Here is a 24,581-nt window from a genome sequence, read left to right on the forward strand (position 1 = left end):
CGTTCCTTGCAATCATCCTTGAATTTGTTTGTTCCAAATGACAGTCAGAGACTGGATTCTGGGCAAGATGGTCATGCCTTTTCCCCTTCTGACTGAGTGGCTTTTCTGATGTAACTCACTTTGTGTGCAAGACAACTCTCTGACTCGCAAACACCCAGTTTTGGTGACAAGGGCTTCTTTCAAAAACAGAGAATTGTTGCAGAGGTCATTCCTGTGGCAGCCCCTGTGGATCATTTTATCTGAAAAAGACTTTATATTCACTCTACTGTTTCCACGATTCCTCAATAACCTGAGCTGATCTGCTTTTCCCTTGCCTCTCTCTCTTTCTCTAGAACTCTTGGGATCTACTAAACGGCTGAATGTGAACTACCAGGATGTGGATGGGTAAGTACTAGTCTCATTAAACAGTGACAAAAGAGTTGATACGTTGAGGAGTTGCGGGGAGTGATGTTGAGCAGATTACTGAACAAAGGAGAAAGGTTTTGTAGTGGTTAGGCTGGTTTCACCCCATCATAATCACCACCACTAACCTCTGTATGTGCCATTGACTCCCTGTGTAATCTTGGGCCGGTCACTTCAAGGCAGAAATCCAAAGTCAAGCATAGAGCAGGGAACCCAGCACTTATAATGCAGCAAGGTGTGTGCTCCATTTGAACGACTGAGTGGAGCTTGCATCAACTGAGTGGATTGAGGACTGCAGCTTCAGGCCCCTACCCAAGGATGTGAGCTCTTCTTACCTGCTGAGAAAAAATATTCTCTCCTCACCCCACTCTTGGAAAAGTACAGTAGCTTGTCAAGAACACTGACAAGTAATCACAGTGGATTAAGGTCATAGTAGCATGCATTAAAATTTAGCTTATGCTGCTTTACAAGCAGTGTCAGTTCCTGTCTTTGCGTTCTTAATAGGAACACAGGAAGCTGCCATATACTGAGTTCAGACTATTGATCCATCTAGCTCAGTATTGTCTACCCAGACTGGCAACAGCTTCTCCAAGGTTGCAGGCAGGAATCTATCTCAGCCCTATCCTGGAGATGCCAGGGAGGGAACTTGGAACCTTCTGCTCTTCCCAGAGTGGCTCCATCCCCCAAAGGGAATATCTTACAGTGCTCACACTTCTAGTCTCCCATTCATATGCAACCAGGGCAGACCCTGCTTAGCTACGGGGACAAGTCATGCTTGCTACCAAAGACCAGCTCTCCTCTCCTCTTATAGCACTGAAGTGACTTTCCCCCACTCGCCTGAGTATGTACAGCAAAATGTTTCCTCCCCAGTGGTCCTCTTCCCACCCCCTATGCGTCCCCAAGCCAGTAATCTTAGCATGGCCATTGCCTCTGACTCCCTGGACAGTGAGGTTAATGTGGCATTGTCGGAGTCCAAGTCGGAAGGGTGAAGACAAGGGCAAGCAGTACACAAGATTCGGAGCCAAGACACAGTCTGAGATAAACATCGGTACAAATGTGGTCTAGCTGCTTGCCAGGATCTTATATCCAGACATTTCCATCCTCTCTAAATTGCACAGGCTTGGAACAGGCAAAGTGCAGAACAGCTAGGTAGAAGGCGGAAAATAAAGATATGGAGATAATGGGGAAACCAGGGCAAGTCGCCAATTGTTTACTAAAACTGAAAATCAAATGTTGACAGAGGGAGCAAAAGGTGACCAGTCAGAAACAATGGTGATGACGACAAGTCTTGGGTGGCTCTTGAGGTGGCTGTGGGAGGTATTCAGGATGCCATTCACTGCATGTGGTGGGAGGAGTGGGGAGACTGCCAATCGCATTCCAGCTGCTGCTTCATGATCCCAGAACAGCCCATTCAGTCCATGGTCTGTGCCCATGTGGGATTTTGAGGATCAGGGGGCCAGTTCCAGTTTCTGTCTTTGAAAATCTACACTTAGCCTCTCCCTCTGCCCTTACATTTTAGAGCTGTAAAAACTGAACTGCCACCAGAGGCACCTTTAAGAAGGGCCACGGGGCAAGCTGAAGATCAGGCCCACATGTGATTATTCTTAAGGAGCACTTATATATCAAGTTATTGTAAACTGTAAAAAGTTACTACCAAAAATGATCTTATCTGAAATTTCTTTGTCTCTCCCCATCGTGGAGCCTTAAACAATGGACCTGATAGACCTTATTAGCATCAATACATTTTTTTAAAAACACACATTATGCACTATGCGCTATGCGCTATGCACACAAACATGCGCTATGCACACAAACAGCCCTACCCAGGTTAGGGAAGCCCTAGCTGGATAGGGTTGCTCATGTGCAGCACCAAGATCAATCCTGATCCCAGACTGCCTCCTCCACAAGCCCGGGCAGCCCAAACATACACAGAGTTGGGCATCAAGAGCACCCAGTTCCCAGGGGAATCCCCCAAAGCACCACACTTGTCACACGGTGCATTGTGGGATTCCTAGAGGCCAGGGCACCGAGTCCCAGCCTCCAGAGATCTGTGCTGCTCCGTTCAGTGCGGATTGTATGGGTATGTGGTGGCATGCCAATGAGGACAGCAGAGATCGTCTAGGGGGAAGTTAGCTGGAACGCTGCCTGCCCACCCCGCCCGAAGACGGTCATGTGAATAGCTTTATTGTGTTATATGCTTTGGTAATGAGAAACAAATAGGTACCAGAGAAGGGAGTGGGTGGGAAGAGGGATCTTTTTTGTTAACTGTAAGGACAGTGACTGACACCCTAACGAAGCACCGATGCTTCATTCCTGACGAACGTAACTCTACTGCAGGCTCAGCCGGCAAATTTCAACACTCTTCCCTTTGCCCGGAAGCCCTCTTTATCATTTTGGGTAGAGTGCTTCCTGGAAAGTGGGGGTCTTCAAAATCTGCCTCCTCCGCTGAGCCAGCAGCGAAGCTGAGTTAGTTGAACTTTTCAGAATCACTGGTGCTTCTCTGTTGCGCTGGTGCTTTGTTAGGATGCCAGCCAGTAAAATTTTCCCATAGAATGTACATTAGAAGCTGTGCAATGACTGGCTAGACACCTGGGTGAACTTTGTAGAAACAGCTGAGGAATGCCTGCGAGAATTACGTTAATTGTCTACCCTGAGCTAACTCCTTTCTCTAATGCAATTATATGCTGTTTTGTAAATGATCCCCCGGCTCCAATTCCTTATTGGTATTCTGCAAGCAAAAAGGCAATTAAGATGGCAAAGGCTGCATTTGTATGCACACAAACACGGAAGCATGTTCCACTGAAATCAGTGGGCTGAACTTCAGCATTAATATAAGATTTGCTACTGAAAGGGGAATTTATTTAGTACTAGTAGACGAGGCCCGTCATTGACTGGGCAAAGTCATCTTGCATAGATTGCTACTAGAAAGGTTCGAGAAATGAAATCCAGCAGGCCCCCTAATATTGCAGGCATAACGTTTATGGAAAGTATACTATTGGAGTGCTTGACCTAACCCCCGAAATGGGGTTAAGTTCCTTAGCAAAACAATCCACTCCTCTCACACAAGTGTAGGAGGTCATCAGTAACTGTGTGTTGTCTTCCTCTTCTTGCTCCTCTAGACAGGTTAGGTTCAGATAGAAGTCTTCAGGTAACAGGAAGTCCAGCTTCCTTTCCAGCAGGCAGTGGGAGCAGGGCCCCCAGTTCCTTTCCTTTCCTGTCTTGTTCCTAGCTAGACACTTTCACCTGGAGCTCCTGCTCCCTTTTTTCTTTAGTTTCTTCTGTGTGGTGAGCCTTTTGCCCTTCCTTCTCCCTTCCCTCTGCCACAGAAACACTTCTCCCCTTTCTCTCTCTTTGCCCTTCTGCACCCACACTTTGGCTCTGCCGTGGGCCTTACTCAGATATTGGAGTGCTTGGCCTAAACCAAAAAGTGGGGTTAAATTCCTTAGCTAAGCAATCCACTCTCCTCAGCTGGGTGGCTATTTAAACTTTAAACCTTCCCCTCACATTAGCTGAGAAGTATGTGGAGGTGTAAAGTTAAAATAGCCACTCTTCCTGCTTCTCAGCTGACGCACAGGGAGGTTTTAAGAAGCGGTGCAAGAGGCAAGAGTGAATGGAACAGCCTGTGCGTCTCGCACTCCTTCTTTAAATCTCCCTGTGAAGCTATTGAAACTGTTATACCAATTTACTTGGTGGCGGGTGGTGGGGTGAGAAACCCATGAATAACCTAAACTACCCCCCACAATAAGTAAATTGGTATACCAGAGGTGGACTGCAAAGGGGTGAAACTGCTAGGTGGCAAATGGGCCACCTGCGTATGTCATTGAATTTTTAATTAATGTCCTTGCAAAAGGGAAATAAAAGGAAAGGTTGACATTTGTAGGATTTCAACTGCAAACATTATTCTTTTTATTGACTAATTACCATATATGGTAAATTTGAATCATAGTGAATTTGAATCTGAGAAAGAGCTTCTGCTTTTCATGGGTATTATGCCATTTGGGAGTTATTGATCTGATTATTGAGTGTTACAAATCTACTGAAAAATAAAATATGATTCTATTCAGAATTTCTTCAGAAAAAATACCAAAACATTATTTAAAAATTTAACAAGCATATTCTGTGTAAAAAGTGGTGCATTCATCTAATTTCAGTGGCAGGATTGTTCATGCAAAATTTAGTATCTGTAGGTCATCAGGAGGTATGATTTTATTTCACACAGACAAATTATTCAAAATATAGAACAGACTTTATAGACCCTAGAAGCACTTTGCAGCAAAAGTATTCGAATTGCTTCACAAAAACATCAGGTATGAAGGAAGTTGTTTTTCTCATTAGTACTTCAGAATGTTTTTGCTAAGCTGTCTCATAAAGTCAGATGCAGAGTAGGTTACACTTGTGTTGAATTGGCTGGTGAATCCGGGATTCTCTCCATATTGCAGATGTGGGTCTGAGGCTGAGGAACTGGGGCTTGTATAAAGTCACCTATGAGTTCTTGACTAAGGGAAGATTTGAAGTGGGCGCAGGAGTGGCCAGGTGGGCAGCAAGAGGCACCTTTAAGTGTAAATTCGGGGCCTTCTTCCACTACTGCCACACCTGAACACTGCTTTGAACAGCAGCATGCTACTCAGCGTGCACCCCTGCAGTGGGAGATTGCCTCCACCACTCACCTGGCCTCCATGGAGCTGATCCCCCACCGACAGCCATGTGAATGGTAGAGGCAATTCCCCCGCCACAGGGGATCCTGGGCGGTGCACTGCTGCTCAAAGCAACATGCAGGGGTGGCGGTAGCAGAGGTAAGCACCTATCAGTCTACACTTAAAAGGTGCCTCTTGCTACCCCCATGCCCCCAGCAGCAGCCACTACTGAGTGGGCGGCTTCTTGTCTCAGAGTTCATACTCCTCGCCATGATATTATGCCTTGAACAGCAGTTAAAAAAATATAAAAGCAGCACACAATAGGCTGGTTCAGATGATACATTTGACTAGCCCCGCTCACTACAAGATAAGGGGCATACCAGTAAGTGCGGACATCCCACTCTGCGGACATCCCTGGCACTCTGTTCCATTTTTCATAATGATATAGGGGTGAGGATTTACCCAAACCACCCCAGCACACAATTTAAATACCACATTCGTATTTCAATCACTTGTGAGGAGGCTGTTCAGATTAACTAAACCTGCCCCCCCATCACCATGATTATGAAAAGTGGAACATTGCACAGGAAGGGGGAATAGGATGTGCTCATCTGCAGCTCTAAGTACATGATGGGCAGAGCCATTTGGACACTTTGTCTGAATCGGCCCATAGTTTGTCTGTTTATTGCTGTTTTAAGTATAGCATCGTGGCTAAGAGTGTGAGCTGAGGTTCCAGAAAAGTTGGCATAGGTGTTCACGCACATTGTAATGGAAATAACACGTAACACATTTGAAACGTGTGCTCTTTATAACTGATGTGGCACACTGGTGTTTTGCACTGGGGTATTCATATAGTAGAACAAAATACCTTATGAAAGGCGACTTGAAGGTGTCCTACTGTGTGTTTGTGGGAACCCTGAACAAGTTCGGAAGGGCAACTGTATGCTTCAAGAAAAGTCTGGGCTGGCCTCAAAATATCAGGGTGCCCTGCATAATGGCCCACTTTGCCCTTTCTTGCCCCAAGTTCTTATGCTGCTTAGAAGTTTGCCTGCTCCTGGAGCTGATATTTCGTGCCAGACCATTGCTGCTGGTGCCTCTCTGGGTCTGGGAGGGGGGACAACTAAGTTGCAGTTGCTTAGCATCCATACCTCTGTAGCATTTCCTTCTTTCTGCTGGGCCAGCAGAAAAAACCAGGGTGCTTTCCAGATTAGACCCTGCAACGGGGTCACACCGGATCTTGGAAGTGTGCTTTCACACTTCCTACGTTGTGACCCCACAGTTCCCACGCAGGGTGCCATTCACATTGCCGATGCCTTGTCTCAAATCTAATCTCTGTGATACAGAGCTTGGACGTTGTATATCTGGCGTAAGGAAGTTGCTGTTTTTTCGGGTTATGAGTTGCTGTGAGACTGCTCCCCCTGCTGTTTATGTTTTCAAAGCGACTTGCCTGAACGGAGGCATTTTGCTGCTCTTGGTCTGGAAAGCACCCAGGGCAGAACACCAGCAGTGCTCAGTTATTCATGGAGCAAATGCCCCATGTAGGGCCCCTGACAGAAGGTTAATGTCGCATTTGTGCCAGTGCCCTGTTGCTGCTGCAGGCCTGTTGTTCAGGCATTTCTGCAAGGTTTAGCAGGTGTTGCAAAATGCTTTGGACCTACATCTGGTCCCAGAGCTGTCAAGCATAAGATTTAGAAGCTGGCTCTATGTTGCTAAATAGCCTGGTTAGCCTCCCTCTTTTCTTTGTGTTTTGATGTGTTTATTTATTTGATTTATATACCACCCCTCCAAAAACAATTGAAATCAATTAACAGTTAAAATCAAAACTAAATCAATTAAAGAATTAAAATAATTTAGATGTTAAAAACATTAACATTAAAAACATTTAAAACCAGCATTAAAAATCTAAACCATAAATCTAATTAAAAGCCTGGGTGAATAAATGTTTCTTCAGCACCTTTTTAAAAGTTGCCAGAGATGGAGAGGCTCTTATTTCTACTTATTTTACGTCTCCCAAAAGAGCGATATGAAATTTCTGTTTATTCAGTTGTCTAATTTGGATAGCGCCCGAGAGACAGTTCAGATACAGGGCAGCTCACTATGTATAGGATAGTTGTCTAGGGTTGCCACCTTTTTTCCTTTGATGGGACTTTTGTGCCTTTAACATTTGCATGGCAGTCAGATGGGGTTTTCCTTATAGCTTTGGGCGAAACACTGTCCCTATTCCATTTTTGCCTGTTTTGCTGCTGCTATAGATAAAGGAGCCTTGTCAGAAAAAATAATATGGCAATCCTGACATACAAGCCAATCCCCAGGAAACGTAGTTTCTGCTTACAGGGTGGAAAGTTTCCCTTTATTGTTTGTTTTAATGAAATGGAGATTTTTAACCAGGATTGGTAGGCTGCCCATAAGCACTTTGGGGTCTCCATGTTGTCTCCCCTGCTGGGCAGTGGCAAGAGAGCTTCCCAGCCCTATTCATCAGAGCTCTTTGGGCCCACCACTTGTATGGGCACAGTGCCCCTTTGGAGCCTTTGGCCAGTCTCCTGGCTGCAAAGATCCCTTCTTCCCACAGAGAGGTTACCGTGGGGATAATTGGAACATCCAGACCTGCAGCAGAGGCACAGCATGAACTGACTGCTAGCTGGTTGCCTGGGGTTAAGGAAGAGACCTCCCCTGTGGTACCAGCATTATGTACTAGGCCTCTTCCCTTGTGTCTTGCACTGAAGTGGCTGCTATTCTCCTCTCTCTCTCTCTCTCTCTCTCTCTCTCTCTCTCTCTCTCTCTCTCTCTCTCTCTCACACATACACACAGAGAGACAGGCTCCTTGGCTAATGGGACAACAGCTTCCCGTCTGCTATGGCAACCCCTCAGCGTCTAGCAGTTCCAGGGGTGGCTGCTGCTGCTGCCGCTGCCGCCGCCGCCGCTTGCACTCTCCACACTCTTTGAGCCTCCTGCCCCTGCTGCTTTGAAGACTCCAAGCTGGCCACTGCCATGGGGGCTTGGTTCCCGTGGGCTCCAGGCCAGCCTCGCTCCTTTTGAATGAATGAAATCGGCCCTGAGCAAGGGGAAGGCAGGAGTGGGTGGGGGAGGGAGGGGAGAGCTCTGGATAAACAAGCCTCTTTCACAGACCAGAAACACAAGGTCTATTCATCCTCGCTGGCCTCACACACTCAGGCAGTAGGAAAGCCATGCTGGGAGAGAGACTGCCATAGTCAGGGCAGGCTAGGAGAGGTGGGAAAGGGGAGGAGATACACTCTCCATGCCCAGGGATAACCTGTCATCTGTCCCCAGGCCAAAGACCACAGTGTTGGTTTCGCTGTCGGCGCTTCTGTTGCTGCCCAGCAAACAAGGGCCAGTGTGATGCCGTGATTAGAGTGTTGGACTAGAATTAGGGAGCCTTGGGTTCAAATCCCCACTCAGCTATGAAGCTCACTGAGTTACCTTGGGCCAGCCACTTATTTCAGCATAACTTACTTCATAGGGTTGTGGTCAGGATAAAGGGTGGGGGGCAGCAGGTATGCTGGCTTGAGTTCCTTTGAGAAAGGGCAGGATGTGCATGTAATAAGAACAAGAAGTTCCAGTAAGAACTCATCTGCCTACTTCCTTTCACTAGGCATTGTGAAGTTGATCACACACACACACACACACACACACACACACCTGGGTGATCTCATAAACTTACTTTCCTTAACGAAAATAGGCAAAAAACCCCAAGGTTCTTCCCTACGTACTGCTAGTAGTGACCCACTAGGCTGCTCTAACAGTTCTCATGGAGCTTCTCATGCTGTGCTTCCCTTGACTGGTTGGTTGGTTGATTAAGTGCCGTCAAGTCAGTGTCGACTCTTAGCGACCACATAGATAGATTCTCTCCAGGATGATCAGTCTTCAGCTTGGCCTTTAAGGTCTCTCAGTGGTGAATTAATTGCTGTCATAATCAAGTCCATCCACCTTGCTGCTGGTCGTCCTCTTCTCTTTCCTTCCACTTTACCCAGCATTATGGACTTTTCAAGGGAGCTTGGTTTTCGCATAATGTGTCTGAAGTATGTTAGTTTGAGCCTGGTCATTTGTGCCTCGAGGGAAAATTCTGGATTGATTTGTTCTAGGATCCATTTGTTTGTTTTCCTGGATGTCCATGGTATCCTCAAAAGTCTTCTCCAGCACCAAAGTTCAAAAGTGTCAATACTTTTTCTGTCTTGGAGAAAGACAAAAGTGCCACTCATAGACTCTGTGGATATATTGGGGGAGCAGATCCAAAGAGGGCAATTGCATATTTAAGAGCTGCCTGGCAAGAAGAAGTTTGATGTAGGCTGCTTGTCCTTTTACAATGTGATCAGAAAAGCTGCCTTTGCAGAAAGGAAGAGCCCTGCTGAATCAGATCAAAGGACGCATCTCTTCCAGCATCCTGTATCTCCCCTTTTAGTCAACCTGTTCATTCAGGACACCCACAAGCAGTACATAGAAGCAACAGCTCTCTTTGGTTTAATCCAGGAACGTCTCACTCCATGCCAGAAGAGGACTCTTTGAAGCTCTTAAGTGCTTATGCTACGCAGCTCTGCATCTTCTACTTTCTACTTTAAGTAGGAATATATGGGCCAATTTGGACAATAAGTCTGCCAGCTTGCCCAAAACTTGTGGAAAGGAGCTCGCATGTACACAGTGCGCCTTCCTCCCACTCAGTGTAGCATCCTGTTGCTTCCTAATTGCAAACCACTCCAGAATTGCAGATTAAGTACTTTATTAATGTAACATTCAATTTGTGCATTTTGGAGGTGGTTCAGATGAACTCCCCCCACTCACCCACACAATTAAGGGACAGCATATGCACTTGCACTCTTTCCCCACCAAAAGAACAGCCCTGCTGGATCAGGCCCAAGGCCCATCTAGTCCAGCATCCTGTTTCACACAGCGGCCCACCAGATGCCACTGCAAGCCTACAGGCAGGAATTGAGGGCATGCCCAGTCTCTTGCTGTTATTCCCCTGCAACTGGTATTCAGAGGCATCCTGCCTCAGAGGCATCATTTAGGATGGGCCAGTTGACATATTGTCCAAATTGGCCCCATATATGACCTCAGTCCAGAGAAGGCACAACATAGCCAAAGCACAGTAAGCCAACTGGAAATCCTAGAAACATGGGAGCGTAATACCATATTACCACCTGCAAGGGGTATAGACAACACAGTCTCTGAAGAGCAAAACAGTTTTGAGAGCAGCTGATCTTTGGGGAAAGTAGGAAAACAGAGGTGATTGTTAAGCATTTAGAGCTTGTCTGGCCAGTGCTAGAAAGCTGTAAATTGCAACAGCATACAAAGATCTGTGGTTGCCAGATGTACTTTATTTTAAGGCATACTTCTTATTTTAAAAGGATGACCCTTATTTTGGAAAGTGACAACTCCAAGGAGCACAACACATGTCTCATACTTCAGAATCCTTCCATAGAATACTATAAAATTGACACCATGGATTCTTTCAGTTTGGTCTAACAAATGTAGAAAGATGTGAGTGAGTCTACCATTGGGCTGAGTGCAGTTGATGTTAAAATTATGCAAGCTTGAATTAAACAGAATGCCACATCAAACAGAATGTTCTGTATGACTAAAAAGCTTGCCTGGAGCATTCTCAAATGGTGATTTTACTTTGCTTCCCCATGAAAGGGCAGGTGTGAGTTCACATACCCTCCAGATTTACCTCGAAGTCTATGCTAGCGATCGGGGAAGCACTCCATCCAGGATTTGGAATTTTCATTGCATGTTAGAGCTTAGCCCAATTTATATCCTGGTTTACAAAATCCACTTTTTGCGTAGGGTTTGTTTGTTTGTTTGTTTGTGTTTAGCAAATTTAAACTTGCAGTAAAGCCTGCTGTCTAGGAAAGCACCTGCTTTTGTACAAGAGAGACGGGTACTATAAGAAATACAGGCCTTCCTCATCACCACCGCGGCCTGCTGTGGCCAGGTAACTGAGCATTTTCAGCCCTTTTTGGCCTCCGTACAAGCGCGCGGCCACCGCGCATGTGCCATTGCCCTCTGCGAAGCCGTGGCTGTACAGAGGCCCGGAAGGGCCAAAAATGCTCAGTTATCCGGCCGTGGCGAGCCGCGGCGGTGATGAGAAAGGCCGGCAGGGGGAGAGGGAACCCACGCAGGACACACACACCACGGCTTCAGCAAGCCCCCCAAAGGGGCTAAAGGTACTTAAAACCTACTTTAATTAAAAAAAACAAAAAAACCAAAAAATTTGTGGACCGGCTGGACCAGACCCGGCTGTCCGGTTCCGGTCCGACGGAACTGGGGGTGGTGGTTCGGTTTGACCTCGGACCACCGGACCAGTCCGCACATCCCTAGGGAACAGTTGCTTTGAAGCACATGGATTTGAGACATAAAAGAGGGGAATCAAATCACCAAACTTGTACTTTTTAAACCAGAAGGCATGCAATGAGCTGCATTTTGGAACTGTAATGGAACAGGCCTGAGTGTGCAGGGGCCTAACCACACTGGATCTTTTCCGCTTTCACCTCATGCGTAGTAATGGTCCTCCTTCTGGATTGGTGATTTTTGTTACCTTCTAGGGAGACGTAAGGAGAACATGGGGTAGGAAAAGAAAGGAAATCATGTGACTGAGGTGACTTGCTTCACTAAGGTAACTCTGCCATTGCTAAAATGGTGGGACATGTGAAAGAAAGAAGATGGCTCCATGACAGTTCTCTCACTCAGTAGCTTCAGATAACTGGGAACTACATACTAGGCATTTACAGTAAAAGCTTCCTTAATGTAACTGTGAGGGGAGACATAGTCAAGCCCAGCTTTACCACCATTTTATGTCCATGGTTGTCCAAGAAGAAATAGGAGGGTGCTGATGCTAGGCTTGGCCATGTGGCTGAAGCCTACAGACAGACAACCATCTCCCCATGTGGTTATAGGCACTCAGCTGTGAGCTTTTGTGCCATTACGATGTGACTCCCAGTTGTCTGAGCAGACTAAAATTTACCCTACCTGTGTCACAACACATGGACAAACAATGCAGTGCCTGAGCCCAATGTGGCCAACATGGCTCCCAAGAGTGAACTGGGTTGTGAGATAAGGGGTCACTGGCACTTGCTGCGTCTAAGGGTGCTTTTCTCCTCCTGTTCTCAGGTTTTCAGCACTTCACCATGCAGCCCTGGTTGGGAGTCTGGAGCTCATTTCCCTACTGCTGGAGGCACAGGCCACTGTGGATATCAAGGACATTAATGGTAAGCGGGTTATTGACCTCAGACTTCTCCCTACCCCTCATCCAGGAGGAGAACACTCCATTCTCTTGTTGCCCCCGCATGAGGGAAATACCTTATGAAGGAAAAAGTGCCTTCTGTGAACGGTGTACGATGGGAAAAGAGTGTTTCCAGGGAAATGAGAGTTGGATTGCTATTTTGGCACCACAGGAGGCTGCCACCCTCTGCTCCAGACTCACTAAGTCCCTACTCTACATGACCAAAAGCCTGAGAAAAGGACCAGTGAGGCTAATCCCGCAGGTGCTGTGGTGTGCTTAGCTTTTCTTTCCTAGGCCCAGACACAAGTTCTGTGGCTCTGCAGCCCCCACGTTATGCATCCTGTCTCTTTCCTCTTGGCACTGTTGCCCTACAGGAATGCGCCCACTACACTATGCTGCCTGGCAAGGGAAGGTGGAGCCAGTGCACCTGTTGCTACGGGCGGCTGCTTCAGTCAACATGGCATCACTGGATGGACAGATCCCACTGCACCTTTCTGCACAGTATGGCCATTATGAGGTGGTGAGTAGGGGACCATCTGGAAGAAGGGAGTAAATGAGGCTGCCTTTTTGTCAGTCAGATCTATGCCATGATTGCCAGTCCCAAAATGTTCTCTGCACTATAATCAGGACTAGAAACTTTTTTTAAAAAAGAAGAACAACCTGGAAGCTGAGATTCTCTGGATGATAGGCACTGCATAAGATAGCAGATTCTATTCCTGCATGTTAACATTTGTGGATATGAAGAATAAGCATCCCATTCAAGATTCTTCTTGTATGGGACAAATCCCCTCCCTCTTTGGGAGGGCAGATTTCTAGAAGAAGCAGATGAGAACCCCTTCGGCTGATCTTTACTTTGTATTAATTAACTTTGGGAAGGACATGAAGAGCTTGTTCTCAAACAAGGTAGGACGCAAGAGGAATGATTGGATTAGAGGGTAATTTTCCATGTTCTTGCCTCTCCTCCTGCAGTCAGAGATGCTGCTCCAGCACCAGTCCAACCCATGCCTCATCAACAAAGCTAAGAAAACCCCCCTGGACCTGGCCTGTGAGTTTGGAAGGTTGAAGGTAAGCAAAAGCAGCTGTCGTTACTGTCTGCAACAAAGCCGTCTCTGAGCAAAGAGGTCTGCCCTTGAGGAAGATTCACAAGCCCCTGAGCTGGCTCTGGCACACCAGGAAATCCACATCATTGCCAGAAACACAGGAACAATTCACCATATTATTCTGCTCTGTCCCATGGAACTTTCCTATGCCAGAATCGCACTGCCCCGGAGGCTTGGCAGGGGAACATTCCATGTGATAGGGAGGAACAGTGTTCTAAATTAAACACAGCACCAACTAGGAGCCTCAGTTCCCACTGCATCCAGGCAAGGCCGGAACCAGGTCCTTCGCCACCACTCCCTTGAAAAACCAGACAGTGACTGAGCCCCACTAATCCCTCTAGGCTAGCAAGCAGAACCAAGGCCAGCTGGGACAGCAGGCCTGAGATTCCAACCTGGCAAATCCAGGAGGTGGTAGTAGATTCCTGTCTCCAATATTCAGGACAGGTGCAGAGGCTGCTCAGAATTCCTGGGGGTGGGAAGCTTCCCCCTAAGCTAAAGGGGAAAATAGAAAGACTGCAAATCGACCTACTCTGGGGGATGTTAGGCCGAGGGGTGGCACCAAAAGGAGGCAATGGAATGGCAACGTTCTATTCTCATCACAAGGCAGGGGTGGTTGGATGGTCCATTCTTCTAACAGACTGTCTATAAATAGCATGCTAAATCACAGTCACACCCTAGACATCTGGGTACAGCCTGCACTGTGTTGGGGTAGGTGTGTATGTGTGCCCTGTTGGTGAGGCCAACTCAAACCCAGAGGCTTGCAGAGAAAGGGCCTTGCAGGGGGAATTATTCTTCACTGTAGGGACCTTTCCTAGTTCTGCCCTCAGGCTCCACCCTTGTACTCACTTTATAGCCTCCCTGTGGAGAAGGAGCTGCAAGGAATGCAAGACCTGTGAGGAGAGGCTGACGGAACGGTGCAGGAGCTATTTAGAAAACAAGGACGTCTGTAATAACAAGGGCGGCCATATTTCAAAATCCACAGGGCTTCTGCCCCTTTAAGAGCTTTCAGATAAGGCAATGTACAGAGCAGGTGCCTGGTTTTTCCTCCTCTCTGCAATGTTGGGAGGGCATCTGCAGAGCACCTGTCTTCCTTGGAGATTTAAAGAGACAGAAGATTCATCCTCTGTGAAATATGGTAATGCTAGTGATAACCATTTTTAAATATTGTATGCAGAAGTCTGCTGCAAGCAAGCTGATAAACTTTGGTCTTTTTGGTCACACTGAAGAAAATACAAGGAGCTATACCAGAAGATCTGGGGTTTTTAAAAGAAATAATTATGTAGCCATAAAAACACCTAAGGTTTTCCTCACTGGGCTTCTTTACCTTTAACTGCTGCATGACAGAAATTCTACAGATGCAGCTTTCCCCGTCACAGCATCCCCACCTAGAAAGACTTCAGTGGTTGAATATGCCAGCTGTGCGACTGTTAAAAGGCACAGGAGCCATTTTGCCCCAAATACTCTGAACTGAAGGAGGAAAGCCAGTGACTTGTTCTTACTAATGTAAGTTGTAAAATGGAGTAATAGCCATGGGAAGAGGCACGGTTGGCTTTAACAAGAGAAATTCCAGGGCAACTATGTGTCACCCCACGGAGACACATTTGTAGGAACAAGTAATTATGGATTTCACCTTATGATATTTCTCTGGGAAATGTAATCTTGGAAACCCATTCCGAGAGGCACAGGATCTAGATAAGAGCAGGTCAGCTTCTGAGGAAGATACAGGCTATTCTCCACCACTTCTGCACGCAAGAATAGCCAGGCATGTGACATTCACCTGACTCTGTCTGCTTCCATAAAAGCTCCTCTGTGTCTCTTTCCACTGCCTCATCCCCATCCTTGTCTGCCTTAGGTGGCCCAGCTGCTTCTGAACAGCCACATGTGTGTGGCTCTGCTTGAAGGCCAATCCAAAGACACAAGCGACCCAAACTACACTACTCCTCTACACTTGGCAGCCAAGAATGGGCACAAGGAGATCATCAGGTAACTCCTCTGGGCGCTCTGCCATTGCAGGGAAAGGGGTAGGGAATGTTGGAAAATGCGAACATGTCTTGCTTAGATGAGTCCCTGTCCTCACTTGACAGCCCTGATGTGGTAGTTGCAGGTTTTCTAACAGAGGGCCTTTGCAGTGGCCTTAGAATAGCCACTGGGTGTGTTCACACCTACATTTCCAGTTAGCAATTGTTACTCTTGTATTGGCTGAGTTCAGACACAATGCTAAATTGTGGTCTGTGTTAACCTTAGTAAAGAATCCCCACCATAGTTTGAGTTTCTAAAGTAATGTGCAATAGGCAAGCCATAGTTTAGAACGGCTTGTCTACTTTTGCCTTGGCTTAATCGGTTCACTTCGCCCTAACTGTGCCTGTGAAGTCATGCATAATGGCAAACCAGTTACTCCAAACTATCATTTGCAAACCAATTTCAGACCAGTTGGTGGTTCGTTCTGTCCACAGTTTGTGGGCAGGCCCAGGTTCAAATCTAACAAAAAGAGGTAGTTCTCACGTTCAGGCAAAACCAGGCTAACTAAGTGAAACCCGGCCTTGCCCGTGCATGAGAACTGCCGTGAGTAGACTTCTGTATTTTTTCTTTCTAAGTCTACTAAAAAAGCCTTCCAAACATCTGTCTCATTCAAAGAGCCCATTCTCATGACTGGGCTCAGACAGGACAAGGGGAGGAAGCCACAAAAAGCTTACCTCCCCCATAGATGATCCCGTCCATGTTGCTGGGCGGCCAGATCAGTCACCCAGACGATTGCCAGCTTCTGCCAGTAGCAGGGAGGGAGCAGGGAGGTTTGGGGGCCAGGAGGCCACCGGAGCTTGGGCAGCCTCCCAACACCAGTTGAGAGGCTACTTGTGTGTAGGTGCCTCTCAAAGCTGCATGGCACCGACACACGAGCATTTAGCCCACTTTTGGGGCACCCTCACGCTAAGTGGCAGGCTCCCTAAGCAGGCTTGCTGCTGTGCCACCTCTGGGAGCTGCGCAGCCGTAAACCGGGCTGGGCTTCCTTAACCTGGTTTTCAGTGCATGTGTGAATAGCTTCAAAGCTAGGAGGGAATGGATCAGAGGGATAGAATGAAGAAAATCAACACCAGTATTATGGTCGATGAAACCAGATTTATTCTAAGAAGCTTAAAGACAACATTCTCTTTTCAAACTTCTTGGAGGACAGCAAACATTTGAGGGGTTTCAAGTGTGTGTGTGTGTGTGTGTGTGTGTGTGTGTGTGTGTGTGTGTGTGTGTGTGCATAGCAATGCAAGCTCAGTGCTGGCTTGTAGGCTTGTGGTTTCACAGTGTGCAAAACTGGAAGGGGGGGAGGTCCTAGAACCACTGCTCTGCAAACAAGGCAGTGAAATGCGGGGTTCAGACACCATCTACAGGCACCAACAACAGTGTTCTGCCTACCCCTCTACAAAATGCTTAGCACCACTTCCAACCCCTCAACCTCCACCCCACCACACACAGGCACTACACAACCCAACCCATCTGCCACCACCTCAAAGCACCACACCACACGTTGCAGCAAACCTATTCACTCACCTGGGCGATTTGGCACGGCGTGACCTTGGTCCCCGAGAGTGTGCTCGCGAGGACAAGCACCTTCAGCCACCACCCCATGGCCTGTCTGTACCGAAGCGGTAGTGGCAACCCCCCTCCCGGACACAACACCAGGGCGTTTCCCAGATTACGAGCTTTGTCCTCGCGAAGTATTGCAAGGTGCAATGGAATGGTGCAACAGTTTCAAACTGCGAGTAAAGGGCTCTTCAATGCTTCGTGGTAGGCTGGTAGCCATTCATATTGCTGTCCACTGCAACGTGGTTTCCAGGCGGGGGGTGTTCATATTCTCCTTGAACCATGTTATCTGCCCCTTCCTCCTGCCCCATTTTGGGCCAATGGGGTCGCAGAGGAGGCAGGGTATGGTGTGATGGCTTTTTTTCTTTTTTGATCTCCCTTGCGCAAAGCTGTCAGGGAAAGCGCAATTCAAAAACAAAAATTTACTTCCAGCGTTGCACCCTTACACAAGCAATCCAGCAACCTCCCCCCACCCAAAAAAAACCAGTGGTGAGGAAAGCACCACTCCAGCATGAGAACTTACTTGCAGCATTGTACCCTTGCACAAGCAATCCAGCAAAAACAAACACACACCAGAAAAAAACAACCCAGTAGCAGGGAAAGCTTTGCTCCAAAGCGAGAATTTACTTGCAGCATTGCACCATTGCACAAGCAGGTCAGAAAAACAAACACACAAAAATGGCAGACAGGTTTCCTAGATAGACATCAGGGGAATTGGGGATAGGGTGGATTTTGAACAAGAGGGTCGCGGCAGGAGTTTCCACAGATTCCCTGGGATCAGATGACAAAGTGAAATAGATCTGCATGTCATCAGCAAACTGGTTAGCACTTCAGACCAAATCTCCAGATAATTTCTCCCATTGATTCCATGTCTATGTTAAAACCCTGCTAACTTGGCAAAGAGGCACCTTTTTACATGGCGATTCTCTTTATTTAGCAGGGGGAGAGTAACTGGCCCTATCCACCCCCAGCACAGTACCTCCAGGGACTGTTGCTGGTGTATATCTTATGTTTGTTTGTTTTTAGATTGTGAGCCCTTTGGGGACAGGGATCCATCATATTTATTTGTTATTTCTCTGTGTAAACCGCCCTGAGCCATTTTTGGAAGGGTGGTATAGAAATCAAATGAATGAGTGCATTAAAGAAAGAAAGAAAGAAAGAAAGAAAGAAAGAAAGAAAGAAAGAAAGAAAGAAAGAAATAAATAAATAAATAAATAAATAAATAAATAATAGCAGCATGGGAGACAAAATCAAACCCTGCAGAACCCCATAAGCCAGTGGCCAAGGGCCAAGCAGTCATCACCCAGCACCACCTTCTGAAACCTCCCCTCAAGCTAGAACTGGAACCAGTCCCACAATCCCCATCCCCGAGAGGCTGTTCAGGAGGATACCGTGGCTGATGGTATCAAATGCTGCTGAGAGGTCTGCAGAATTCGCATTACAGTTTTGAACAAATACACCCACAATGTGCTGCCACTTAATCCTTCTTGGAACATAGATAATGTTTGTAATCATTTCCTCCACTTGCCTGCCGTCCTCCTTTCCCTTCCTAACTTCCCAGCTGCTACAGAGTAGGCATCAGGATGTGGGTATCCAAGCTGTAATAATTTGTGGCATCTTTTGGTTGCTGGGACTCAGCACGTACATTTTATCCCTCACAGGCAGCTTCTGAAAGCTGGAATTGAGATCAACAAACAAACCAAGACAGGCACTGCCTTGCATGAGGCAGCATTGTATGGGAAGACTGAGGTGGTACGCCTGCTACTACAGGTGAGCTGCAGTCAAAGGCAGAAAGTTATGTATTTATTTATATCCTGCTCTTCCTCCAAGGAGCCCAGAGTGGCAAAAATGGTTATGTTTATCCTCACCACAACCGTGTGAAGTAGATTAGGCTGAGAGGGAAGTTACTGACTCAGAGTCACCTAGTAAGTTTCATCATGGAACGAGTGAGAAGACTCTGGTCTTCTTGGTCCTAGTCCAACACTCTAACCACTACACCATGGTGGCACCAATCAGAAATTTTTGCTTGGTGACCAAAAGCCCTTGGCCTTGGAGAACCTCAGAGCATAGGTAGACAAGCATGCAATCCCACAGAGAAGAAGAAACCGCCTTGTGATTGTTTTTAATGAAAGGTGATATATAAATCTAACAATAAATTTTTAAAAAATATACCCTCCGTGGGTCAGTCCTTGAAGGATTTATGTGGAGTAGGAGCACAAGAGTTGTGCTGCTTCACACAGGGGAGAGTTGTGGGCAGAGAGAATTGTGTGTCCTTTAGCTGGGTGCCCTAGAGGCTACCAGGTCCAATCCCTGTTTCAAGTCTAGTATGCAGGAAGTCACCACAAGCCATGCCACAAAGGAGATCTAGGGGACAGCAGTTTTTAAAATCAGTTTTTAGCCTACTACCCAGTAGGCTTATGAGTGTGTATGTCCATGTGTGTGTGTGTGTCCTCCATCAACTTCTCAATGCCTAGACCAGTATGAACTAAATCAGGTACAGTTGTAGGGACACCTCAACGATGTAGTTTGTGATGATGTCATCCACCCCAATTCAAGATGGTGGACGCATAAACATTTGAGGCGCAAGTAAGCTAACTTGTGGACCACCTGACCAATTGGAACCAAATTTAGTACAGTTGTAGTGAGTAACACACAGGTCACCTCAAAGCGTATGATTTGTGATGATGCCATCTACCCCAACGCAAGATGGTGGACACATGAATGTTTGAAGTACATGTGGGAACTGATTTGGACCAAATTTGATACAGTTGTAGGGATGTCTCAAACACATAGCACCCTTTCTCATGATTGCATGAGAGAGCTTGAGGGCAGGCAGCGGGGAAGGCAGCAGAAGCTCGCCTTCCCTGCAGACAATCTGGCTGCCGGGTCTGGGTGGGTCAGGTCACACGGACCACACGCCCAGACAGTCTGCTGCTGCCCCAGGCAGCGCGGAGGTCGGGACGTGTGGTGCCAGCCCCCGGAAGTTCCACAATACGAGGATCCCCCCGGCAACAGCAAGGAGCCCACTCCTGTTCCAGCTCCAGCTCCAGCTCGCACACAAGCACAAGGTGAGTTTGCTGCTGCAGCGCCAGCAGGAGCCACTTGGCTCCTGCCGGTTCTCACAGGCAGCCAGGCCCAGGCTTCGCTGCCCTAGCCTGGTCTTGGCTGCTCGCGAGAAAAGCGTCATGGTGTGATGATGATGTTATCCATCCCAGTTCAAGATGGGGGACGCATGAATGTTGGAGGTGCAAGTGGGCTAACTTGTGAATTGCCTCACCGATTTGGACCTAATGTAGCCCAGTTGTAGGGATAGTGAAAGGAATGCAGGTAGACTAGTGCTCACTAGAACAACTTGTTTAGCACTTGTATATTGGCAGTGCTTTACCACCCTTATTTTATTCAGCTCTATAATCGCCCTAGGATGGAGACTAGTGATATTCTTGTGGGAAGTTGAGAAAATGTGGCGAACCCAAGGCCGCCTAGTGAGTTCTGAACAAGGTTTTGAAGCCAAGGCCTTGCAGGTCAAAGCCCACGGCACCCCTCTCTCTTCCACGACTGTCCTAACCCACTTTCACTTTCCATTCAGTTCTGCCTTGCCCAGATGGTTTGAAAGCAACCTCCTGGAGACTAGGTCACTTTTTTCTACCAAGGGTTGTGATCTAGGAGATGGCCCTGACTGCACAAGTAGTAGCGACCCAGCATTGGTTCTAGCAGAGCCGTGCACTCACACTGTGAAACCCAGCTCAGGACAAGAGTATCTACACCAAGGAGCTGCCCCCCACCCAGACCCACCATTAACTTTCTCTCTGTGGATAGGGCGGCATCGACGTCAACATTCGCAATACCTACAATCAGACAGCCCTGGATATTGTGAACCAGTTCACCACTTCACACGCCAGCAAGGACATTAAGCAGCTACTACGAGGTGAGCAGGCCAACAACTATAGGCTCCACTTGACCCCGTGTCAGTGGTCAGCAGAACAATGCTTTGGTGAAAAGTGTGAGTTGTTAGTAGTGACATCTCTTAAGAGTGTTGGGACAGTAATGGTAGCTACTCCATACCCTCCAACATTTCACCAGTGAAAGTGAGGACATGCCTGTGGATGTGTAGGGGATGTAGCCAAGCCACTTGAATGGTGTGGCATACAATTCTGACTATAAGCATGGCACAAATAGAAAGCAGGTAATAAGTTGCATGCAGACCATGTGATTTTTGATTACTAAAGCATTGGAGCCAAGCCCTTAACCTCCATTGTTTCACAGATGAAAATAGGGATACACTTGCAAAATCCAATTCTCATACTGAGGATTACTTTCTAAGCCCCATCACAACCCACTACTAGGCATTGCTGGATTCCAGCCACTGTATTCTGCTGCACACTGCATTGTGCCTCAGTGTTGTGCACCCACCTAGATGTGAGTGCAGTGGAGACACAATGCCTCCACTCACCGATGTGGAGATTTCATTTCTAGAGACACTGGAGGGCGAGCTGAATCCTGAAGAAGGACAACTCCAGCAACTCAGGTTAAAAAAATGAAGGCATCCCAAAGAGACAAAATAGGGACAATGATTTCTAGGGACAGATCTCAGAAAACAGGGGACTGTTGCTGGCAGATAGGGAGAGTGGAAGCCTCTGCTGCTCAGGCTTTCAGCCCCACCACCCTCAGTGAAGCAGCCCAATCAGAACAAGCCCACCTTGGGATGCTGGGGGTGAGAGGACAGGCTGGCTGCCACAGACGAGCATGTGCAGGCAGTGGGCTTAGGAGGCATTAAGTGCACAGCGAGTAACATTACCCTCTTTTCCTTCTTGCTAATTTCCCTCCCTGTGTCTTGCCTCCTCTATCCCCCCTACCTTCTCTCTTCCTTCTTACCTTTGTCTTCAGAGGCATCAGGAATCCTGAAAGTCCGAGCTTTGAAGGATTTTTGGAACCTCCACGACCCAACAGCTCTCAACATCCGTGCTGGAGATGTCATCACGGTGAGCGATTAGCTGAAGCTATATAAACTGCTGATTAGCTGGAACTTGCCTGATGCAGCACTCCCAACAGAGAAGATTAATGCAATTACAGGAATAATAGTGGATTGAGGAGATCTGCCATGAGAACAGGGCTGTGCTGTGTGTTGCCACAATTCTGCAGGAGCACAGAAAAAGTATAGAATGTGGGAATGAGTGTTGAATTCAGCAGAGACTCTTGAGTTTTCAAAACAAGCAAGGCTCTAGCCCTTGTACCTTAGGAACAACATAGGAAGCTGCCATATACTGAGTAAGACCATTGGTCTGTCTAGCTCAGTATTGTCTTCACAGACTGGCAGCAGCTTCTCCAAGGTTGCAGGCAGGAATCTCTCTCAGCCCTATCTTGGAGAAGCCAGGGAGGGAACTTGAAACCTTCTGCTCTTCCCAGAGCGGCTCCATCCCCTGAGGGGAATATCTTACAGTGCTCACATGTGGTCTCCCATTCAAATGCAACCAGGGCAGACCCTGCTTAGCTATGGGGACAAGTCATGCTTGCTACCACAAGACCAGCTCTCTTCTCCAGGCTTAAAAGATGAAAAAAGACTTCCAAGCTTAAAGATAGGCTTGGAAGTGTGTGGGCCTGCTAACATTCAGGAGCCAGAGAGATGGCTGGATGAGATTTCCAGTGCCCCAGAATCAGAGGGGAGGGAGACGCACTTCATTGTTCTGTATAACCTCTTGTCATTCCCCACTGTTGTTCTTAAAAAGGAGTAGAAGTTGCAGAATAAAATATTCAAAATGAAAAGAGTATTTGGACATACTCAATTGCATAATTTATGCAGGTTGCAGGATTTTAATTTTTCTAGCATGGTGTTTTCTAGCATACAAGGAATGGTTGGATCGCCTGGAGTTACTTTGCTTAGTTTAAATAAAGAAAAGAGGGCTAGTGTGATATTTTGAAATGGTGGGTGGGGGGAGAGACACAGAGAACAAGTTTACTGGAAGAAATCCAGTGGAGCGTGTTTAAGCTGGATCCTGAGGGCAGTGCCCTAACTAACTAAAGCGAGCAACTTAACCAAGGATACTGTAAGATCTTTATTCCTTTTTAAAGAGGAACCTGATGAGCATTTCTTGGATACCTGCTACCTGTCTTGTCCTACCGATTGTGGAAACTACTTTCTTTTGCCAGGTCCTGGAGCAGCATGCTGATGGGCGCTGGAAGGGCCATATCCATGACTCCCAGAAGGGCACTGACCGTGTCGGCTACTTCCCTCCCTCCATCGTAGAAGTCATCAGCAAGCGGACAGGTTGGCCTAAGGGCACAACTGGGAGGCTTTCTGGGAGGCCAAGGACGCGATCCGAGAGGGGGCAAGGACATCTGTGACTCCATTTCCCAGTCCATCCCGTTGGTTCAGTGCCTTCTCCTCCTCCCTGCAAGAAGAATCCCTATCCCAGACTTTCCCCTTCCTAAGCCTTCCTTTGCAACTCATGGCCAGGCCCTTCCTGCCTTTGGTTGCTGCGTGGCTGCATTCACATGAACGGAGGCATATGGCATCCCTTCCTCCCATGTCACAATCCAGGGCAGGATGGCTTTCTTCAGTACTCTTCCCACAACGCTTTTTGTCGGTGAGAGGACTTCTCCCTCCCCTTCACGCACGCTCTGTTCTGACCTGCGTGTTTTGTCTCTACGTGCAGGCATGACTCTTCCCCGCATGGTGCCCTCACACCAGCGCCAGAGCCTTGCCAAGGGCCAGCAGGTTGCCACTGCCGCCCCTCACGGTGGGCTGCAGCCACATACAGATGCTTCTCCACCTGCTTCGCCGCAGGCACCCCTTGGCCTTCCCGCAGCCTGTGGCCACCTCACCCTGACCAGGACGGCCCCAGCACCCGAAAGCCCAGGTCAGGGGCACTACTGGGCTGGGCTGGGCAAGCACTTCCTCCCGTCATGCTGCCTGGGAAAGGAGTGAGGGCAGACTCTAGGGCGGGCAGAGGAAGAGGAGGGAAGCAGCAGAGGAAGGTGGATGTGGTTTCAGGGATTGCAGGTATATGGGCTACCATGACTATGATCCATTACTCAAAGATATGCCTCTAATTATATGTGTGCAGGTGCACGCACGCACACACACGCCATGCCCCCACCCCATTAATATGTCTTCCTTCTCTCCAAAAGTCACATAGCACTGATATGTCCAAAATATACCCCTACTCTCCTGGGGCAAATGCATAGTTTTCAATGATGTATACTTGACTTAGCCATGTATCTGTGCACTACTGTCACACAGTACTACATACATACATACATACATATACACACACCCCACCGCCCACATACAATACCTACCTGCATGAGTACATAACCTACAGTAGACACCTGTGAACACTTCCAGCCCTGCATGTGCTCACCTGCCATCAATATGCCAAGTAGTGCACTTTTCACCCAAGTCATCCTTTCCTTTCACATGTGTATTTAATGTAGGTTATCATTCCTGTCTGTAGGAGCACACCTCCCCCAGACATTCATTCTCAGCCAAAATTCACACTCCCGAATGCTATATGCACATCCCTGCCATGGGTTATCCATCTCCATCTGCCTCTGAGACACACTCCTTGCTGCACACATGCCTTTCTGCATGCAAACCTACCTGCCTACCGTCTGGTGCTGTGTACCCCCCACCCCCCCACTTCT

The 24,581-nt window shown here is 47.6% G+C and overlaps 1 protein-coding gene across 7 annotated transcripts in view; it reads left to right on the plus strand.

Moving 5' to 3' along the window:
• The window catches only part of CASKIN2 (CASK interacting protein 2), a 157,222-nt gene that overhangs the window by 113,448 nt on the left and 19,193 nt on the right, over positions 1-24,581 (plus strand). For 3 of the 7 annotated variants that reach the window (XM_053302901.1, XM_053302900.1, XM_053302906.1), the window contains 10 exons: positions 333-384; positions 12,159-12,256; positions 12,645-12,790; positions 13,240-13,335; positions 15,223-15,353; positions 18,602-18,710; positions 20,757-20,865; positions 21,825-21,919; positions 23,085-23,202; positions 23,591-23,794. In XM_053302901.1, the coding sequence (XP_053158876.1) occupies positions 333-384; positions 12,159-12,256; positions 12,645-12,790; positions 13,240-13,335; positions 15,223-15,353; positions 18,602-18,710; positions 20,757-20,865; positions 21,825-21,919; positions 23,085-23,202; positions 23,591-23,794 (1,158 nt within the window). Of the gene's footprint in view, positions 1-332; positions 385-9,606; positions 10,530-12,158; positions 12,257-12,644; positions 12,791-13,239; positions 13,336-15,222; positions 15,354-18,601; positions 18,711-20,756; positions 20,866-21,824; positions 21,920-23,084; positions 23,203-23,590; positions 23,795-24,581 lie in introns of those variants that run through there. The other 4 variants (XM_053302904.1, XM_053302905.1, XM_053302902.1 and 1 more) reach the window with 3 other exon arrangements.

This window comes from Hemicordylus capensis, chromosome 2, assembly GCF_027244095.1.
Source record: "Hemicordylus capensis ecotype Gifberg chromosome 2, rHemCap1.1.pri, whole genome shotgun sequence".
Lineage (NCBI taxonomy): Eukaryota > Metazoa > Chordata > Lepidosauria > Squamata > Cordylidae > Hemicordylus > Hemicordylus capensis.